This window comes from Pongo abelii, chromosome X, assembly GCF_028885655.2.
Source record: "Pongo abelii isolate AG06213 chromosome X, NHGRI_mPonAbe1-v2.0_pri, whole genome shotgun sequence".
Lineage (NCBI taxonomy): Eukaryota > Metazoa > Chordata > Mammalia > Primates > Hominidae > Pongo > Pongo abelii.
In genome coordinates this window covers 77,418,670-77,435,825 of record NC_072008.2, presented here as the reverse complement: position 1 = coordinate 77,435,825, position 17,156 = coordinate 77,418,670, and the positions used below count along the sequence as shown (strand labels likewise).

Below are 17,156 nucleotides of genomic sequence, written 5' to 3'. Positions count from 1 at the left end.
TTTATAACTCTTAGAAGTCTCTACAGTAATGGGTTTATGCAAGTCCTGTTGGTGATTTTGACCTGATTCTCTCTGGCTGTCACTCAAAAGTTAATAGGTTAATTTTACCCATTGCTTCATTGCATCTATTATTCTAAATCGGCATATCTTACTGGGAAACAGGTAACTTCTAAGCTCTGGGCCATCATTTATGGAATCTGCCTGCCTCACATCAGGTCTCTCCAACAAACAGAAGCAATCTCCTTACTATTTACTTTTTCAAAACCTAGACTCCATCTTGGGCCTCTTACTAAGTTCTTATTTTCTAGCCAAAGGAAATAAAAACTTAATGATGATCAAACATTCCAAGGACTCAAGTGACAAGTGGACATTTATCTTCCTGATATGTTCTTTCATTTGCTTCATTCATTCATTCATAAGCATTTATTGCTCACTTATTATGTACCAGGCACTGGGCTAGATGCTATGGAAGACATAGCCATGCAACTAGATAATCACAGTACAATCTTATAAATGCTATGACCATGGTGTTACATATGAAATACAGAAGAAGGGATAGATTTGCCTGGGGAAGTCAGGAAAAGCATGATAGATGAGGCAACATTTGATGACTTATCAGTCAGATGAGTGACTATTCAAAATTCTATTATTGCAACAGTTTCACAATAACAAAATTGCCCTGAGGGTACGTCAAATGACAACCATAATTCCATGAAGGAAAAAGGGATATTTCTTTAACAGGTGTATTTGTTTATGTATGTTAACTAAACGGAGTTCTCTTTCTCCCCTCAAATGCTCAGTATTTCATTGTCAGTTCTAAAACATCTTTTTTATTATTTTAAATTATGAGATTTAAAATGTAATTTAAATTTTAAATTATGAGATTAATCAACTTTGTAAAAGTAAGAACTTAAAATATTAAGTTCAAATCTTTATGTAATGCTAATTCTTTTCTAATCTTAGTGCATATAGATACATTTTAATAGTTATCTTTAACATGCCTATATTCACTTGTGTTCTGTTTGTTTTCACTTATTCTCTCATGATGCATTTCCACATATTGAAATAGCTATATAGTATTTCATCAAATTAAAGTAATTGTTTCCTTTTTATTAGCTGAATTGTTTGGAGAATTTTTATCCTTCTATAAATGCCTTTGTATAGACCACTGTTTTCTTAATTGTATATTCTCAGTAAAGGGATTCTGGATAAGCTTATGAACAGTTTTTTAGCTCTTGTTACATGTTGCCAGATGATTATTTACAAAGACGAGATAATTCATAGTGACATAACTAAGATATAAAATATACCTTTCTTTTTTTACTACCCCACTAACATTGGAGTTTTATTTATTTTTGTTAGATAAGTAGGTTTTAGTATGTATAAATTATTTTAATTTTCTATCTTTAATTCCCAGTGACCTGTACATTTTTCTATTTTTGCTTTACCTCTTTTTGAAACTATGTGTCTACAATTGCTTGCTTATCTAATAGGGTCTGCACATTTCTGTATATATTTATCAATTATTTATATTTTATGGTAAGCTTTTATCAGTGAGTTTTATATATATTTCCTAGTCTGTTACTTTCTTTTAGATAATTATTTTCTTGCCTGTGTACAAATCTTTAAATATTAGATACATCCATTTTATCAGATATATTTTTCAGTCCTTCAAGAATTATGAATTTATCTCCTAATTCTATCTGAATAGGTATGCTATTCTGGTTCTCTCCAAATTTCATAAGTTGTAAGTTATCTGATTACAAATTGGTATGTATGCATTGACTGCCGGGAACTGGAAAACGCAGACAAGCACAAAGGAAAAAGATAACAATCGCCTGTAATTCCACCACTCAGAGGAAACCACCTTTTATTTTGGCATATTTGTTTCCAATCATTTTAAATAAAATAAGTACAAACATGTTTTTAGAAAAATGATGTCATTAAGAATGGATTTTGAATTCTGTTTTTCTTGAAAAATAACAATATATGATAAACTCTATTACGTTTTGGTAAGCAGCCACCTACAATCCAATTTGATAGCTGTATTAACGTAATTTCTTCAAAAGTTATTTTCATAAATAGCCTTTTTCTGTTAATTTTGCAAATCGTCTACTTATATTCTTTTGCCATTTTTCTACTGGATACTTGTTGATTTCTTACTGATTTCCATGAGGTATTTTTAAATATATTAGGGATACTGACACTTTCTCTTCCACATGTTATTGCAATATTTTGCTATTTTGTCATTTGCCCTTTAATTTTGTGCTGCTTTTCATGTATAGAAGTTTTATATTTTATGTAGTAAAATTTTCTTTTTTTTTTGGATTCTTGCCTTGCTGTTACACTTAGAAAGATAATCCCATCCCTAGGTCAAATACATTTTCATTGCATTTTCTTTGTTATTTATGGTTACAATTTTGCATTTAAGTCTTAGGCTATAATATTAATTTTAGTTTATCCAATGAGGTAAAAATCTGACTTTTTGCCAAATAACCAATCGTTCCAGCACTACTGATTGAATAGTTCATATATAGATTGTTTTGAAATTCCACCTTTATAATTTACTGTACATGCATATACTCACTCACATGTGTGTGGATACTTTTAATCTTACTTTTTGGTGCTGCTGATCACTGTTTCTTCTTTCCTAGTACTATATTTTTTAAGTTATCATAGTTTCAACCTCACCAATGATTGTGAAAATGTAAGATAAAAGAATAGTGCTATGTAATTTTTTGCCCATCAATTTTACAAAAGATAAGATTGCCAATATCCAGTGCTGATGAATATGTGGAGATGTGGACACTCTCAGCACTCCTGGTAGTGTAAATTAGAGGCAGGTAGGCATTACCTATAAAAAAATGTAATGCACATGTCTTTGATCAACAACCTTACTTCTAGGAATCTACCCTTTTCTTTTTCTTTTTCTCCCCCCAAGATGGAATCTCGCTCTTGTTGCCCAGGCTGGAGTGCAGTGGTGCAATCTCGGCTCACTGCAACCACCGCCTCCCAGGTTCAAGTGATTCTCCTGCCTCAGCCTTCCAAGTAGCTGGGACTACAGGCATGTGCCACCATGCCCAGCTAATTTTTGTATTTTTAGTAGAGACGGGGTTTCACCATGTTGGACAGGCTGGTCTCGAACTCCTGACCTTGTGATCTGCCCACCTTGGCCTCCCTCCCAAAGTGCTGGAATTACAGGTGTGAGCCACTGCACCCAGCCCAGAATCTATCCTATATAACACTCGTACAAGTACACAAGGGCATATATTCAAGGATGTTCACTACATTATAATCTGTGGTGGCAAACCAACAATTAGAAGTACTATAATGTGTATAAACAAGAATGGTAGAATTATGTATATTGTATCACAGCTAAAAAGAAAAGGTAGACTTTCAGCTTCCAGCTGTGATGAAATAGCTTGTATTGGACTGTCATACTAAGAATAACTGGAATGGCTGGATTTTAAAAATGAAGGTGAGTGAAGGCTTCAGAGAGTAATTACAACAGCCAGAACTTGAGAAACTAAAACCTTGGACAGAAGGGACACTCAAAGAATAAACTCACTATTCTCTGTGCAGTTTACCTTTGAGGCATTTGCTGATTATTAAGTTTTGCTTGCATGGAGTAAGGGGCCAAGAAACTAAGCAGAAAGTCTCACTGTTCTACGGAGACAAAAATTGCATTTCAGGACCTTCCTATGTGGAAGGGTCTGTGATAAACACCTTGGGCTTTCAGTTGAAACCCCTAAAGAGTGGACTACACCTTAGGAGTAAGGAGAAACCATAAATAGACAAGTTCTTAGAAAGCCTCAAATACAAATCCTAAAACACAATCTTCTTAATTCCTGATTGGGCTAAGAAGATCTGCTTATACTGTATCTGCCTGAATAAACTCAATCTTCTCTGGAGGGAAATAATATCATCCAGAGCCTCTAGAATTCTTTATACACTGTATTCAGCATTGAAAAAATATAACAAGACATGACTTAGAAAACCATGACTTGTTATTAATTGGTAAATTAATAAAAGACAAAAGAAAAAAATAAAACAGACACACAGACTTCTATTCAACATAGCTTTTTTTTTTTTTTGGAGACAAGGTCTCACTGTGTTGCCCAGGCTGGTCACAAACTCTTGCACTCTCAAGGGATCCTCCCACCTTAGTCTCTGGAACAACAGGCACACACCATCACAGTCAGCCAGCATTGGAAGTTCTAGCCAGAGCAATTAGACAAGAAAAAGAAATAAAAGACATCCAAATTGGCAAAGAAAAATTAAAATGGTCTCCATTCACAGATGACATGGTTTTATTAAAAAAAAAAAAACCTGTGAGAACTAATAAACAAATTCAGCAAACTTACAGGATACAGAATCAGCACACAAAAGTCAGTTACATTTTTGTACACTAAAAATGAATAATTTGACAAGGAAATTAAGAAAACAGTTCCATTTATAACAGCATCAAAAGAATAAAATACTCAAGAATAGGCTTAACCAAGGAGGTGAAAGACTTGTACACTGAAAATGTAAAAACATTGCTAAAAGAAATAGGTAGGACACAAATAAATGGAAAGACATGCTGTCTTTGTGGGTTAGAAGACATAATATTGTTAAGATGCCAGTACAACCCAAAGCTATCAACAGATTCTATGCAAGCCCTGTCAAGAGCCCAAATGTAAAATAGAAAAATTTGTTCTAAAATTTATATGGAATCTCAAGGGACCCTGAATAGCCAACATGAGGATGTGGAGACATGAAAACTCTTGTGTACTGTGGATGAGAATGTAAAATGTGTCAGCGCCTATGGAAAACAGTATGGCAGTCCCTCAAACAAATTAAACGTAGAATTACTATATGATCCAGCAATTACACTTCTGAGTATTTATCAAAAAGAAGTGAAAATAGGAACTTGAACATTTTCTACATCAATGTGCAGCATTGCCCACAATAGCCAAAAAGTGGAAACAACCCAAATGTCCATCAATGAATGGATAAACAATATGCAATGTATACCCAAAATGGAATATTATTAAGCCTTAAAAACGAAGGAGATTCTGACATATGCTACACATGGATGAACTTTAAAGACTATGCTAAATGAAATAAGCTAGTTACAAAAGGAAAGCTATTGTATTATTCCATTTATATGAGATACCAAATTCATAGAGATACAAAGTAGAACGGTGATTGCCAGAGGCTGGGAAGCAGAGGACATGAAAAGTTACTGTTCAATGAATAGAGTTTCAGTTTGGGAAGATGAAAGAGTTTTGGAGATAGTTGGTGGTGATGTTTGCACAATGATGTAAATGTACTTAATGCCACTGAACTTAAGGTTATTAAAATGGTAAATGGTAAATTTTACGTTGTATATATTTTACAGTATTAAATAGAAACAAAAAGGAAGGAGTAGTGGGAAAACCTGGTTGTGACATCAATCTCAGGTAAAATGTGTGCTTTACTGCATGGACCCTGGAATATGACCAAGGCTTTGATAATTCTCTGGTGCTAGCCCCCTAAGAGTAAAGCAACACTAAAACTGGCATATTTGATAAGTATAACACTTAGGTAAAGCAAATGAAAAAAATTAAATTCCCAAGAAAAATGTGTTCTAGTAAAAAAATAAAAAAGTAGTAGTCCTGTCAGTACTGACATGAAAGCATATTTAATATGTGTTTTGGGTAAAACAGTTTCAGAACAATATAAACAGTGTTATCCTATGATATAAAAGAAAAATATGTGTGTGAATAAACTATTTTCTCATCGTAAGAGGTATTGATTTTATAACTCCCTTTTGGAAGACAAAAAGAAATTCAGCTACATTTAACATAGATATCAATTATAGGTTGGATTCCAATTTCAGAATGCTAAACTGTAAAAAGAAGACAACTTAAATTCAAGGAAATACAGTGGATGTGTGTGTGTGTCTATATGTATATACATACATTGTGTATGTGTGTGTATATATATATGTAAAAATGTTTGCTGATTTGATTTGTGCTCTAGAAATATTTTTACCATTTCTCAATTCTGTATCAGGATGCAACAATAGAATGAAACTCAGTGGACGACCCTACAGACACATGGGAGTGCTTGGAACTTCAAAACTCTATGACATTCGGAAAACTATCTTTACTTTCACTCCACAGGTGGGTGAAATAAACTGAAATGTGCATTGAGATGAATGGAAATAAAAGAAAAACATTGGAGAAATAAAGCATTTACTGTGGTTGGGATAAGTGTCAAAGAGTTCCACCAGGCCTTGCACATAACTTACTCAGTGAATATTTATAGAGTTGAACTGAATTGAACTTCCAGCACAGAGTTTCACTAAGTGATTGTAACTGCCAAAAGTAACCCTGGGTGTTGCAGAAACTAAGGATTTTACAATTGCTAGAGTACTTATAAAAGTAATCCTTACTTTCAAAAGTTAAAAATAAAACTGTATGTGTCCTTTATAAACAAAATACAACCTTTTTTATTCAGCTACTGAATTATGTTTTCTTTGTTTGGAGGAAGGGCCCTTTTTACATTCATAGAAATTTTCAGTATCCTCTTCTAAACAAAAATGTCGGTACTGTTTTAGCTGTTATTAAACATGTTGTTAGCCTGATGTTTATTAGCTACATGATAATAACAAACCTGATTATATGTGTTTATGGGGAGGAGAAACTATTTTCTGGAAAGAAAGCTTGAACTCCCCATTTGTCATCTTACATTTGAAATAGTGCAGCTGAGGTAGGTACAAACAAAAGAGTAATGGATCATAGATTCTATTTCTGACTTTGCCATTTGCTAGCCATATGATTTCACTAATCCACGTATCATCTCTTAGCCTTATTTTTCATCTATTAAAAGAAGAAAAGCCCTCACTGGGGGGTTACAGGATTAAATAAAATTATATACTTGAAAATACTTTGTAAACTGCAGCATACCGTAAAAATGTCAGAAATTATTATATGTGCCAGTTAACCCCAGATACTTTGGAATGTATTAGACATTAAATGTGGGGGTATCATTGCCCTGTGACATCTTGGATACTCTTCTGAATATGTGAGTAGTTTAAAATATTACTTGATAATTGTGAGAGTAAATTAATCTCATCTATTATTTTTATTTGTCTCAGTTTATAGACCAGCAACAGTTCTACCTGGCTCTGGACAACAAGATGATAGTGGAAATGCTTAGAACAGACCTCTCCTACCTCTGTAGCCGCTGGCGGATGACAGGCCAGCCCACCATCACCTTCCCCATCTCACATAGTATGCTTGGTAAGGGCTGCATGAGGCAAGGAATGAATGTATTTTGGAAATAAGTCATAGATTTAGCCCTTCAACATCTTGGAGTTTCTAGAGAGCTACTTATAATTTATTCTTTCAGCAGTATTTATTGGCTCCTATTTTATGCCAAGCACTTTTCTAAGCACTGGGGACACATGGAGTGAATAAGGCAGATGAGGTTTCCGTTCTCATGGAGCTTATGCTTTAGAAGGTGAAGACAGACTATATGTAATACATAAATCAACATACAAGAATAATTTCAGAGCTATAATTGAATAGTTTTCAGATAGTTTGAGAGCTATAATTCAAAAAATGTAGCAGAGGATAACTTAAAACTTGGTTGGCAGTTACTTTAGATAATTAGTTTCTAGGTCAATTTTCAGAAACTTTATTCATACAATTATTTTTAAAGACAGTAATACTATATCTGCATATTTCTTACTCCAGTGGTACATCAAGATTTTATAGATAATTTCCCAGGCTGCTTCTTCCAAAGCCTGTCTAACGGAAGCTGTAAAATCTAGTAGGGGAAAAAGCCAAAAGGCTTTTGGCTTACGTTTCCTCTTTTTTTTTTTTTTTTTTTTTTGACTGGATTTCCTGACATTGCTTACTTGAAACTGGGTGAAAGGCTTTATTATTCTCTCAGTTCCTGGAGGACTAGAGCCAATACTGAAGCGACTGCTTCCTTTCTGTGTTTCTCCTGTTGCTTCCAAAGACCTGTTTGTACTGCCAAAGTACATAGAATTCCTTTTCATTAAAGAAAAATCCCTTATTGTAAATCATTCAAAACTCAGACAGACTGTTAGGGATTTTGGTCACATCTCAAAAGTGCTTCAGTGTCACAGGATTTGAGGAAGTAGGGTAGTCTTTCTTCTCTTTGTCTTTCTTCATTACTTAAGACAGTTAATACAAGTACCCATTTAGAAACTACTATATTTGTAGAATTGTCTTCAGAAAGTATAAAGTCTAATTGGAGACGAAAAGCTAATATGCAAGAATGATAGAAACAATTTAAGACAATATATAAAGAATTACTAAACCATTAGATCAGTATTTTACAGTGAAGGAGATCCAGTTGACAAAGAAAATTTCTCAACTGAGGTAGGACTTAACCAGGCTTTTTGGAATGGATAATATTCAGATGACAGGAGGGCAGAAGGAAAGGTACTGTAAGTGAGGAGGAAAATACCATGAGTGAGCCCTAGAGGCAAGAATGAACTTGACCTGTGAGAGGAGAATGAAGTGACCCACCTGAATAGAGTGGAGTTTGTGTGTTGGAGTATAATTATAAGCAAAATGGGAAAAGTAAGGTAGGGTTCAATAATGAAGACCTTGAAAATAAGCAAAGATATTTAATATAGATTTTTCTCAGAAGTCTGAAACTATCAAAAGGTTTTGAGCAAGGAATAATATGATAAAAATGATTTTTGGGGACTATTGGTGACAGTACACATTGTAGTGAGGAGAGACTGATGTCAAAGAAACTAATCCACATATGAGGTGAAGAGAAGGTACACTGGATTGGAGGTAATAAAAGTAGAATGAAAAACAAAGATACGAGTCATTTTAAGCAACACCCAACTCAGGTATTGGCTAACTAGATATAAGGTATGAATTAAGATAGCTATAACAAAATACCAAAAAGTTGGTAATTTATAAACAATAGAATTTTATTTTGTACTGTTCTGGGAGCTAGGAAGTCCAAGATCAAGGTGCTGACAGGTTTGGTGTCTGGGAAGGACCTGAAGTCTCACCTTGTAAGATGGTGCCTTGTTGCTTCATCCTCTGCAGCAGACACACATGTGTTCTTACATTGTAGAAGGGACAGAAAAGAAGCAAACCCACTCTCTTAAGCCCTTTTATAAGGGCCCCGATCCCATCCATGATGGCTCCACACTCATGACTTAATCACCCTAGAGGGCCTACTTCTTAATGCTATCACATTGGTGATTAAGTTTCAACAAACAAATCTGGGGGCACATTCAGATCGTAGCACTAGGTAAATGTTGCTGCATTGATAGAATCAGAGACATTTTATACGAAGAAGCCAGTTATAAAGGGACATGAATTTGTAGTGACAAAGAGATTTCAGAATTGAAATACCTGAGAGTTGGGATGAGATACATAGCCACAGCTTGGGAAGCAGAATAAAACTAAAGATCTAGGCTTAAATCAAGCATTTTTGGTACTTGATATGTGGTCACATAACAAAAACAACAATAACAATAGCAATAATAACTGTAATATTTACTGAATACTTTCTCTGTGCCAGGCACTGAGCTAAGTGCTTTCAATAAATTATTTTGAAATCTCTACAACACTCTTATTCAGGTAGATACTCATTATCCAAAGTCACAAAGCTAGTAAGTGACAGAGCCGGGCCTCAAACCAGATCTTTCAGTCCCTGAAACATTACCAACAACAGTGTGTTTCTGCCAGTGAAAATTTTGTGCTGGTGAAAAGAGAATAAACATTAGTGATCACATTGAAATGTGGATTAGTTAAATTCTCATATTAAAGACAAAGATTCCTGTAATACATAAAAGAACAAAAATAATACATAAATGGCATCCAGGTGGATGCTATTTACAATAGATATCCCTAAAATAAAATCATACAGAAAGATGGAAGAAAAGAATATGTAAAGATATATCATGTAAATGCTGATAAGAAAGCAGTGGTAGCAGTATTAATATCAAAAATAGCAAATAAAATTCAAGGCAAAAATCAGTAAATGGGATAAGAAGGATATTTTATATTGATAAATAGTACACCAACATGATATAACATATATAAACTTTTATGTACTGAATAATTGAATTAAATGTATAAAGCAAGTATTTAGGAAAACTTAGGGACAATATCACAAAACTATTATATATTCATGATGGAAAACAACAACATCTATCAGAATGTCACAGATCAATTATACAAAATAATTAAAGACACAGAGGAGTAACAAACTTGATTTTTGTATTTATGGATGTATATACAACTATGTATGCAAAAAGGCAGAACACACAAAGAATGTTTATGTTTAAAAAGTAGAAATCATACAAACGATATTGCCAGATATGTGACATAAAACTAATTAACACAGAATAGTTAAAAAGAACCTAACTATAAAGGAATTATATTTTTTCCCAAATAATTATTAGATTAAAGAGAAAGCAAAATTTGAAATTATATGCTTCTTAGAAATGAAAAATGATACCAGTACTTATAATTTATGAGATTTGGTCAAAGTCATATTTAGAAAATTTCATGTCCTTAAATACTTCTACTTTTAAAAAATGACTTTTAGTTTTGAGACAAGATGGTATAGACTCACTTCTCCCTATTCCTCCTGCTAAGTGCAGCTAAAAATCCTTGACATTATATATAAAACAAACATAAGAAAACTCTGAAAGTTGGAAACCAGGCAGATCAGCTAGAAACTTTAAGACCTGAAGAACAGCAGAGCAGTAAATATCCTGGGCCTTATATATCCTGGACTGGAAGCTAGAGAAGCTGACATCTCAGAAATACAAAAAGAAAAAAAAAAATAAGGAAAAACAGATTTTTTTAAAGACCTAAGAAAAATCTGCTTTGTCTAGCTGAAGGAACAGGAAAGGAGCAACCTAGGGAGACAGAAAACTTTTAGACCCTATTTTACTTGGCCCCACTTAATCCCCCTGTTAGCAGAGACTGAGTGGGGACTCTAGACTTCCACGCTTGCACAGTTCTGAAGAGGCATCCCTCTGCCTCTTAGGAGTAGTATCAGAGAAGGGCTAGTGGGGAGCTTAAACTTTCATCCTTGCCCAAAAGTAGAGGAGCTCCTCCCCCTTCAGCCAGTGTGGTGTCAGTGATCAACAGATGTCAACAAATGTTGGAGTTATCATGTAAAGATTTTAAGGCAGTTATCATAAAAACACTTTAACACACAATTACGATCACACTTGAAACTAATGACAAAGTAGAATGTACGTCTTAGCAAAGAAACTGAAGATACAAAGAACTGAATGGAAGTTTTAGGACTGAAAAATATAATAACTGAAATGGACAACTCACTAGATAGGCCCAGTAGCAGAATGGAGACAACAGAGTGAACTTGAATACAGAACTATAGAAATGACCCATTCTGAACAACACAGTAAAAAAATAAATAATAAATAAACTGAAAAAATATGAACAGAGCCTCAAAGACCTGTAGGACTAATAATGAAAGATTTAACATTTTTTAACATTCATGTTAAAAAGATCTAACATTCATGTTATAAAAGTTTCAGAAAGAGGAGAAAAAGTATGAGAGAAAAACAGAAAAAGCATTCTAACTAATAATGACTGAAAAATTGGTAAAAGACATAAACCTACAAATTTTTTAAAAAATGAGAAAATCTTAAACATGATAAACCCAAAGAAATCCATGTCAAAACACATAATAATAAAGTTCTTGAACACTAAAGAAGAAATATCTTAAAAGTGGCCAGAAAGAAACAATACCATGTCTATAAGCAACAAACAGAATGACAGCAAATTTCTCATCAGAAACCATGGACACCAGAGGAAAGTGACACAATCATTTTTTAAGTACTGAAAAAAAAAGAATTTTAAACCAAGAATTTTGCCCTATCCAGTGTACTTCAAGAATAAAAGGAAAAAAGACATTTTCAGATGTAGGAAAGCTAAGTGAATTTGTCAGCAGGAGATCTGCCCTAAAAGAATGGTTTGAAGAAAGTTCTTGAAACAGAAAGGAAATAATAATAGATGGAATCTTGAAACATCAAAAAGAAAAAATAAAAATAGAAGGAGTGAAAATACGAGTAAATACAATAGACTTTCTCCACTTCAATTTTCCCTTTCTCTCTCTCCCTCTCCCTCTCTCTCCCTCTCTCTCTCTTTTTCTTTTTCTTTTTCTTTTTCTTTTCCAGAGTCTCCCTCTGTCACCCAGCCTGGAGTGCAATGGCGCAATCTCAGCCCACTGCAACCTCCAGCTTCTGGGTTCAAGTGATTCTCCTACCTCAGCCTCCCCAGTAGCTGGGATTACAGGCGCGCACCACCATGCCCGGCTAAGTTTTTGTATTTTTTTAGTAGAGACGGGGTTTCGCCATGTTGGCCAGGCTGGTCTCAAACTCCTTCCACTTCAATTTTCTAAATTATGCTTGACAAGCGTTGCTTAATGTGGTTCTCAAAGTATGTAGAAGAAATATTCAAGGCAAGTATATTATAAATGGGGAAAAGTAAGGACCTTAATGGGAGATAAGATTCTACACATCACTTTAATTGATATAATGTTGACACTAGTAAAGAGTGATATATGCATCATGTTTGTATATATAAGACAATGCCTAGAATAACCACTAAGAAACCTATAGAAGGAGATAACAGTCAAACCCAGTATAGATAAATCAAAATGGCATTCTAAAAAATGTAAAAGTAACCCATAAGAAGGCAGGAAGAAGAAAATAGACAAATGAAGAACAGAGGTACAAATAGAAAACAATAAAATGGCAGGCGTAATCCTAACATATCAATAATTACTTTAAATTTAAATAGCCTAAATACATCAGTTCAAATATAACAATATATGTAGACTGAAAAGAAAAGGAAGGAAAAAGATATACCATGTAAACATTAATTTTAAAAAGCAGAAGTAGCTACATTAATATCTGGTAAAGTAGAACTCAGAGTAAAGAAAAAACAGATAATAAAAGTGTTAGGAAAGACAAAGGAGATATAGCAACAGAAATAGAGGAGACTTTAAACACTGTAAAAGAATACCAACTATAATTTTGTACATCTAGATAAAATTGACAGATTTTCTAGAAAAGTAAGAATACAAGTATAAGCTGAATAGGAACACTTATAAAAGTGTATGAGAAAAACTATAAAACTATTGAAGACAATAAAATATTTTAATTAGTAGAGAGGTACACCATGTTCCTAGACATAAATAGTTAATATTGAGAAATTACCCACTTTCATTATATCAATTCAGGCAATTCCCAATAGTAATAAAAACATAAATTTTTATGAACAAGCTGAACCTCGATTTCATATGTAAGAGAAAATGTGAATGAATAACCAGATTTTTTAAAAGAAAGTGAAAGATCCATTGTAATTAAAATAATGATGAAGATAGAATTTCAAATAGAGACAAAATGTAAATATAAATACATTTGGGAAAATAATTCATTTAGGCTTGCTACTTTACTTTTTTTGCAAAAATACATTCTAAATAGATTAAAGAGCTAAACATAAAAAATAAACCTATGAGAGTCTTAGAAAAAAATATGGGAGGTTGGGCGGGGTGGCTCAAGCCTATAATCCCAGCACTTTGGGAGGCCAAGATGGGAGGATACTTGAGGTCAAGAGTTTGAGACCAGCCTGGCCAACATGGTGAAACCCCATCTCTACTAAAAATACAGCCAGGTGTGGTGGCACGCGCCTGTAGTCCCAGCTACTAGTGAGGCTGAGGCAGGAGAATCACTTGAACCTGGGAGGCGGAGGTTGCAGTGAGCCGAGATTGCACCACTGCACTCCAGCCTGGACGACAGAACCAGACTCCATCTCAAAAAAAAAAAAAAAAAAAAAAAATATATATATATATATATATATATATATATGGGAATATTTTTGTTATCTTAGGTTGAAGAGAGCTGTCCTTTGCAAGACACAAAAATAAAATATTGTCAGATTTTAAAACATGAAATTAAAATAAATCTTTTATATCAAAAGCACTGTGGATGCAGTTGAAAGAAAAATAATAAACTAGATAAAGTATTTGTCATACATATGAGAGCGAAAAGGGTAATATCCACAAAACACGAAGAACTCTTGAAAGTCAATTGAAAAAAGATAAACTATCTAATGGAAAAATGGGAAAAGGACATGATCAGGCAATTCATAAAAGAAATACAGATTTTTAGTAAATACATGAAAATATGCATAATCTTATTGGCAATAAAATTAAAACAATATCTTCTTGTTTTAACTATCAGATTAAGAAAAATTTAAAAGATTATTGCCCATTGTTGTTAAAAGTATAGGAAAGGCTGGGTGCGGTGGCTCACGCCTGTAATCCCAGCACTTTGGGAGGCCAAGGCAGGTGGATCAAGAAGTCAGGAGATCGAGACCATCCTGGCTAACACGGTGAAACCCTGTCTCTACTAAAAAAAAAAAAAATACAAAAAATTAGCCGGGCGTGGTGGCGGGTGCCTGTAGTCCCAGCTACTTGGGAGGCTGAGGCCGGAGAATGGCGTGAACCCGGGAGGCGGAGCTTGCAGTAAGCCGAGATCACGCCATTGCACCCCAGCCTGGGTAACAGAGCGAGACTCTGTCTCAAAAAAAAAAAAAAAAAAGTGTAGGAAAAAGTCACTTTCTATATAGTGGGTAATTTGGCAGTCTCTGTAAATTTACTTAGTAAGTGTTTCATTTGTCCTAATAGTTCTACTTGTAAGAATTTAACCTAAGGATATAATAGAATAAGTGCATCAAGATGTAGGTACAATGGTCTTCATTACAGTGTTGATTATAATATAAAACAGTCTAAATTTACTAGGAATTATTTTTAGCTATTACAAAGGTTAAGTTAGAAAGCAGATCATGAAAGAGTATGTGTAGTATAATTCCTTCCACATAAAATCAGATAATTGTTAGCTTTCTAGATATTTTTTATGCCTATACACAGACATATGTGCCAAGGTTCTTTATATGAGATAATGTGTATAAAACGTTTAGCACAGTGCTTGGCACATAACATTCAACAAGTAGTGGCTACTGGTATTATTATCAGCATTCAGTAGTCATTCAGTGTTCTGCCATCAGGCACTGTGCTAAGTACTTCTGACAAATAAGATAATGCTGACAAATAAGATAATACCTTTGAGGAAATCTGTCTATCAGTCATCATCCCTTACCATTTGCCCATTCTTGAGTGTTGTTGGCTCTCAGATGAATTGTTAAAATCAGGGTGGTCAATGAGGAGTGTCTCATTTGTACTGTAACCACCAGAATGTTGATTTGAAATAATTACAAGATTTCCCCCTACTTCAGAGTTAAAACCACAAAGATTGTTTTAAAATTCTGTTCATTTCAAGATGAAGATGGAACAAGCTTGAATTCAAGTATCCTGGCAGCACTCCGAAAAATGCAAGATGGCTATTTTGGTGGGGCAAGGTAAGTAACCTCTATACACTCTTTAGTGAAATGAAATGAAATTAGGGGGCTGGATATAGTAGTGACATACCTGTGATGCCTTTCTGTGTATGATAGTCCCCCCTTATCTACAATTTCACTTTCTGATATTTCAGTTACCCATAGTCAACCTGTAGTCTGCAAATAGGTGAGTACAGTACAATAAGATATTTTGAGACAGAGACTACGTTCACATAACTTTTATTATAGTATATTGTTATAATTGTTCTATTTCATTATTATTTTAAGCTCTTACTATGCTTAATTTATAAATTAAACTATATCATAGGTATGTATGTATAAGAAAAAACACAGTATATATATAAGGTTCAGTACTATCTGCAGATTCAGGAATCCACAAGGGGGTCTTGGAACATATCCTGCAGGAGTAAGCGGGGGCTAACTGTATCTTCAATAACATAATCCCATCCTACTTAGAGGAGCTAATGTTTGATAGATTGAATCAAGGAATTTAATGTTGTGGAGGAAGGTTGGAAGTTTTTCCTACCCTGTTCTTTGCCTAGATCTCAAAGGATAAGAAAACCTGTTTTGTTTTGTTTTTTTAATGCCTACTGGATTATTTGATTCTAGCTGCTTTTCTTTTCTTTTTCCCCCTAAGTTTTTATTTTGAAAAATTTCCAGCTTACAGAAATTTGCAAGAATGCTACTGAACACCCATATACCCTTTCTCAAGATTCACCTGTTATTAACATTTTGTCCCACTGTGCATTCTCTGTTTCTTCCCTTCCTCCCTTCCTGCCTTTCCCCGCTTCCTTTCTCTCTTCCTCCCTACATCCTCCCATACACATACATATGCATATACACACACACGTACATACTACATATACTATGTGTTATATATATATATACATATATATACACACATGTACACACATGCTTTTTTGCTAAAATAATTAGCCATAGACATCATAACTCTTCAACCCTAAATACTTAAGTTTTCTTTGTTTTGTCTAAGAACAAGTGCATTCTTACATATAACTATAATATAATCATCACACTTAGTTTGGGAGGCCAAGGAGGGCAGATCACTTGAAGCCAGGAGTTCAAGACCAGCCTGGCCAACATGGCAAAAACCTCTCTCTACAAAAAATACAAAAATTAGCCAGGCGTGTTGGTGCATACCTGTAATCCTAGCTACTCGGGAGGCTGAGACATGAGAATCTCTTGAACCTGGGAGGCGGAAGTTGCAGTGAGCCAGGATTGCGCCACTGCACTCCAGCCTGCGAGACTGTGGAAAGCAGTTTGGAGATTTCTCAAACAACTTAAGATAGAACTACCATTCTACCCTGCAATCCCATTACTGGATATATATCCAAAAGAATATAAATCATTATACCATAGAGACACTTACATGCATATGTTCATCACAGCACTAGACACAATAGCAAAGATAAAGATGGGCATCAACCTAGATGCCCATCTATGGTGGACTTGTTAAAGGAAATGTGGTACATAATGCACCATGGAATACTACAATGCCATAAAAAAGAGCAAAATCATGTCCTTTGCAGCAACATAAATTCATATAGAGGCCATTATCCTAAGCAAATTAACGCAGGAACAGAAAATCAAATACCACATACCACATGTTCTCACTTATAAGTGGGAACTAAACATTGAGTAGACATGGACACAAAGAAGGAAACAATAGACATCAGGACCTTCTTGAGGGTGGAGGGC

General features: G+C 34.3%; 1 protein-coding gene across 1 annotated transcript in view; it reads left to right on the top strand.

The window, feature by feature from the left end:
* PHKA1 (phosphorylase kinase regulatory subunit alpha 1) overlaps positions 1–17,156 on the top strand; it is a 129,029-nt gene that overhangs the window by 64,418 nt on the left and 47,455 nt on the right. The window contains exons 15-17 of the mRNA XM_002831804.5: positions 6,040–6,149; positions 7,127–7,271; positions 15,359–15,437. Of these exons, the coding sequence (XP_002831850.3) occupies positions 6,040–6,149; positions 7,127–7,271; positions 15,359–15,437 (334 nt within the window). The remainder of the gene's footprint in view (positions 1–6,039; positions 6,150–7,126; positions 7,272–15,358; positions 15,438–17,156) is intronic.